At 35.8% G+C, this 3,775-nt stretch overlaps 1 protein-coding gene across 1 annotated transcript; it reads right to left on the bottom strand.

Annotated features, from left to right (window-relative positions):
- Window positions 1-1,542: 1,542 nt before the first annotated feature.
- On the bottom strand, window positions 1,543-3,321 carry LOC114279071 (protein FAR1-RELATED SEQUENCE 5-like). The gene is made up of 2 exons (XM_082888948.1): window positions 1,798-3,321; window positions 1,543-1,689 (listed from the first exon to the last, which is right to left on the bottom strand). Exons 1-2 carry the CDS (start codon window positions 3,319-3,321, stop codon window positions 1,543-1,545), a joined length of 1,671 nt encoding a protein of 556 aa, XP_082745074.1.
- Window positions 3,322-3,775: the final 454 nt, after the last annotated feature.

Here is a 3,775-nt window from a genome sequence, read left to right on the forward strand (position 1 = left end):
AGTCGAAGACTTTAACAGTGTAAGGACGAGGCTTGACTACATGGAAAATGACTATGGTTGAGGGCTTCAAAGGATGGAAAATAATATGAAAGCGATGATGTATTTCATTGTATTTTCTATCATTTTGTACTTTATGATGTAACTTTTGTACTTTATTCTATTTTGGGGAACTGAATGGAAGTTTGTATTATTTTGGGTTTTATGTACTTCGTCGTGAACTAACTTATGTTTATGTATTTTGGGAAATATTTTGGGTTTTATGTACTTTGTGATGTAACTTTTGTTATCTATTATGGAATGAATACACATTTGTTGATTTCTCTCAACTTGTTATCTGTTATGGAATGAATGATGGAATGAATTTTCGGAAACATTCAATTTATTATTTGTTATGGAATGAATGATGAATGAATGATGGAATGAAGCACTAGCAGAACCATGAACCTCTAGCAAAACCATAGAATGAGTACCAAAACTGTTATCTGTTACCAAAACTTATGCCAAAACTTATTTATTGAGTGCCAAAACTGTTATGGCAGCATTGCAGCATTGCTATTTGTTTTATGCCACAACTTATTTATTGAGTGCCAAAACTGTTATCTGTTACCAACCATGCATGGCATTTGAAAACACAATCAGAAGCCATTTGAAAACTGATACTATCTGTTACCAAGCCTATTTGTTACTATTTGAAAACACAATCAGAAACCAAGACAGCATTGCTATCTGTTACCAAGCCTTGTTGAGTGCCAAAACTAATACTATTTTGAATTCTTTTAAGGGGTGTGTTGAACTATAGGGTTGCACTTCTGGTAATTCAATCATGTAATTATGTTACCAAGCATGTTATGGGGTATGTTACCAAGCATGTAATTATGTTACCAAGCATGTTACCAAGCATGTAATTATGCATACCATATCCAGACCAGACCAGAACCAGCAGATGCAGACCAGACCGGGCCAGAACCAGCAAATTCAGACCAGACTAGAGCGAACCAGAACCAGCAGATGCAGACTAGACCAGACCAGAACCAGCAACACATACATACAGGTATGGCACATGCAACACATGTTATGGCACATTTTGGTGATCATATGTTATGCAACACATGTTATGGCACCTGTTATGCAGACCAGACCAGACCAGAACCAGCAGATGCAACACATGTTATGGCACAATTTGGTTGTATCATTAGCATACCATTCCCAGCAGTCAACAAGCCATTAACATACAAGCCATTAACACATACATACAGATACAAGCCATTAAAAGATTTTACAAGCCATTAACATACATACAGGTACACAGAATTTTCCAGCAAGGCATTACTTCAGAATCCATTTGAAAACACAATCATTCTCATTACTTCACTTTCCAGCAACATTAGAATTTCAACATACATACAGTAGCAGTTTGAACACATGTTTAACACAATTTCAACAGGCATTGGAGTGGAGTTTGAATAGCAATTTCAACATCACTTTCCAGCCAGCAAGGCATTTGAACACACATAAAGGCCATTACTTCACTTCTCAGCAACATCAGAATTTGTGCAGCAATCCAACATGAGTTTGCTTCACAATTTGAGATGGTATGACTTCACTTTGCATGCCATTTTCATCTTCAGTCATTGCAGCATCTTCAATATGTGGAGGAACCTCTTTCATCTTCAATATGTCTCTAATAACCTTTAATGAGTGACAACACAAGATTCATTTCCTTTCAAATTTTGTACAATTACAACCTAATGACCCATCCTTCTCCATCTTCACTTTCCTTGCATGTTTGTTACCAACATCAACAACTGTGTAAATGGTACTAGCCTCGCCATATTCAATTGCTTCTATGTCCAATTCAATGGATCGAAAGTATTCATTTTGAAATTCCTCAAATATCTTTTTTGTGTAAACATTACCCATTTGAATTAACATTCTTATTGTTGCTTTCACCTTTGGCAACCTTTGGCACAAAGCATATCCTGCTTCTAACTCCTTGTATCGCTTCTCGTAAAGTACCCTTTCGAAATGCATGAAGAATTCATTTAAGTTAAAATCAGAATAAATGTAATCCTTCAAAAAAGCATTAAAAGATTCACTAAGTTGTGTGGTACTCGTTCCCGCAGCCCATGTTGATCTAACATATGGCCAGCCCCATTTTTCTTTCACCGCGAAAGTCAATTTCAACCAATGGTTTTCATGCGCATCATATTTATCAAGCATTTCCGCCCACTCTAACTTCCATTGATTTGCATCTTCAATATCAAAGAAGAACTTATTTAGTACACCCTTTACCCCCTTATCTTGGAACAAACAATTAACATGTTTTAATGCATTTTGCATCAAATGCCAAGTACACAAATGGTGACTTGTGTCAGGCATAACGATGGGTATGGCTTTAGCCATTGCAGCATCTTGATCAGTGAACAACGTTTTTGGTGCCTTTCCTGACATAGCCTCTAGAAAATTTTGAAACAACCATACAAACGATTCGGCGGTCTCATCATACAACAAGGCTGCACCAAATATAACTGTTTCCCTATGATGGTTGAATCCCACAAAAGACGCGAAGGGTCTATGTTCTTTGTTTAACTTGTAAGTAGTATCAAAAGTGACAACATTACCAAATTGGGCATAATCCATGATCATTTGTGCATCAGCCCAAAACATATTCGTTATTTGCTCTTCATTATCTAATTGGAAAGCATAAAAGAAGGAAGGATTCTGCAAAGATTTTTCTTTAAAGTATTGCAACACATTGCATACTTCCCCATATGCTAAACTTTGTTGTCTTTTGGTTCTCAAATAATTTTTCTGATCTAATTTTGTAAACCCAAGACATTGCCTCCCACCAACTTCCCTACCCATGAGTTCAAAAGACTGGCCTAATCGAAGACCAGATTGTGCCGCCAAATCTAACTCAATTGCTTGGGTAGTCGATATTTTTCTTTGTGACGGCAACATGTGGGCACACTCGGGTGATACAAGATCATGGTTGTGTTTTTCTTTGAAATCAGTCACAACATATTTCCCAGCACCCTCATCTAATTTGACATAAAGTCGAGCCTCACAACTGGTCCTAGTTTTAGCTCTAGGGTTTTTTGACAATCGGTCTCGTTTGTCATCCTTCTGAAATTCCTCCTTGTTGCAAACCAAAAGTCTACAAATAAGTTGGTTAGTGAACTTGTTCTTCCTACAAAAATCCCTTCTTATGCTAAACCCCATTCTTCCTCCACATGTATTATAAAAATCATATACACATTGTTCAGAATCGAATGTCATTCCTTGTTTTGGCTTCCAAGCACAATCATTCTTAGGTTCCATATCCATATGAAAATGCAACCGAAAACTCATATAAATAAAATCTTAGCTACATAAATCAAATCTTAGCTACATCAATAAACACAACAGATCATTTCACAATAGGTTATTAGAGACATTATGAACATAGGCAGAATAATGCATCTTCGCAACAGTATCCATTATATATCATCCATTTTAAAAACATACAGCAACAGATTATATATCATCCATTTTAGAAACATACAACAACATATTATATATCATCCATTTTAGAAACATACAGCAATAGATCATCTATGATGGATATATAATGGATATATAATGGACATATATAATCGATTATAATGGACATAGGCAGAATAATGAACATAGGCAGAATAATGTTCAAACTGATTCGAGTAGATGATATATAATAGATTTGTAGTTTAGAAACATATTTCTAATTTGCCTTAACGGTATTGAACAACAGATCATC

Source organism: Camellia sinensis, chromosome 9 (assembly GCF_055761805.1).
Source record: "Camellia sinensis isolate YWXY chromosome 9, ASM5576180v1, whole genome shotgun sequence".
Lineage (NCBI taxonomy): Eukaryota > Viridiplantae > Streptophyta > Magnoliopsida > Ericales > Theaceae > Camellia > Camellia sinensis.

Excerpts from the sequence above, each read along its gene's own strand:
- LOC114279071 (XM_082888948.1), bottom strand. The coding sequence starts at position 3,321 with ATGGAACCTAAGAATGATTGTGCTTGGAAGCCAAAACAAGGAATGACA. Across the intron at positions 1,690-1,797 it reads CCATTTACACAGTTGTTGAT|GTTATTAGAGACATATTGAA; the intron begins GTTGGTAACAAA and ends CACTCATTAAAG.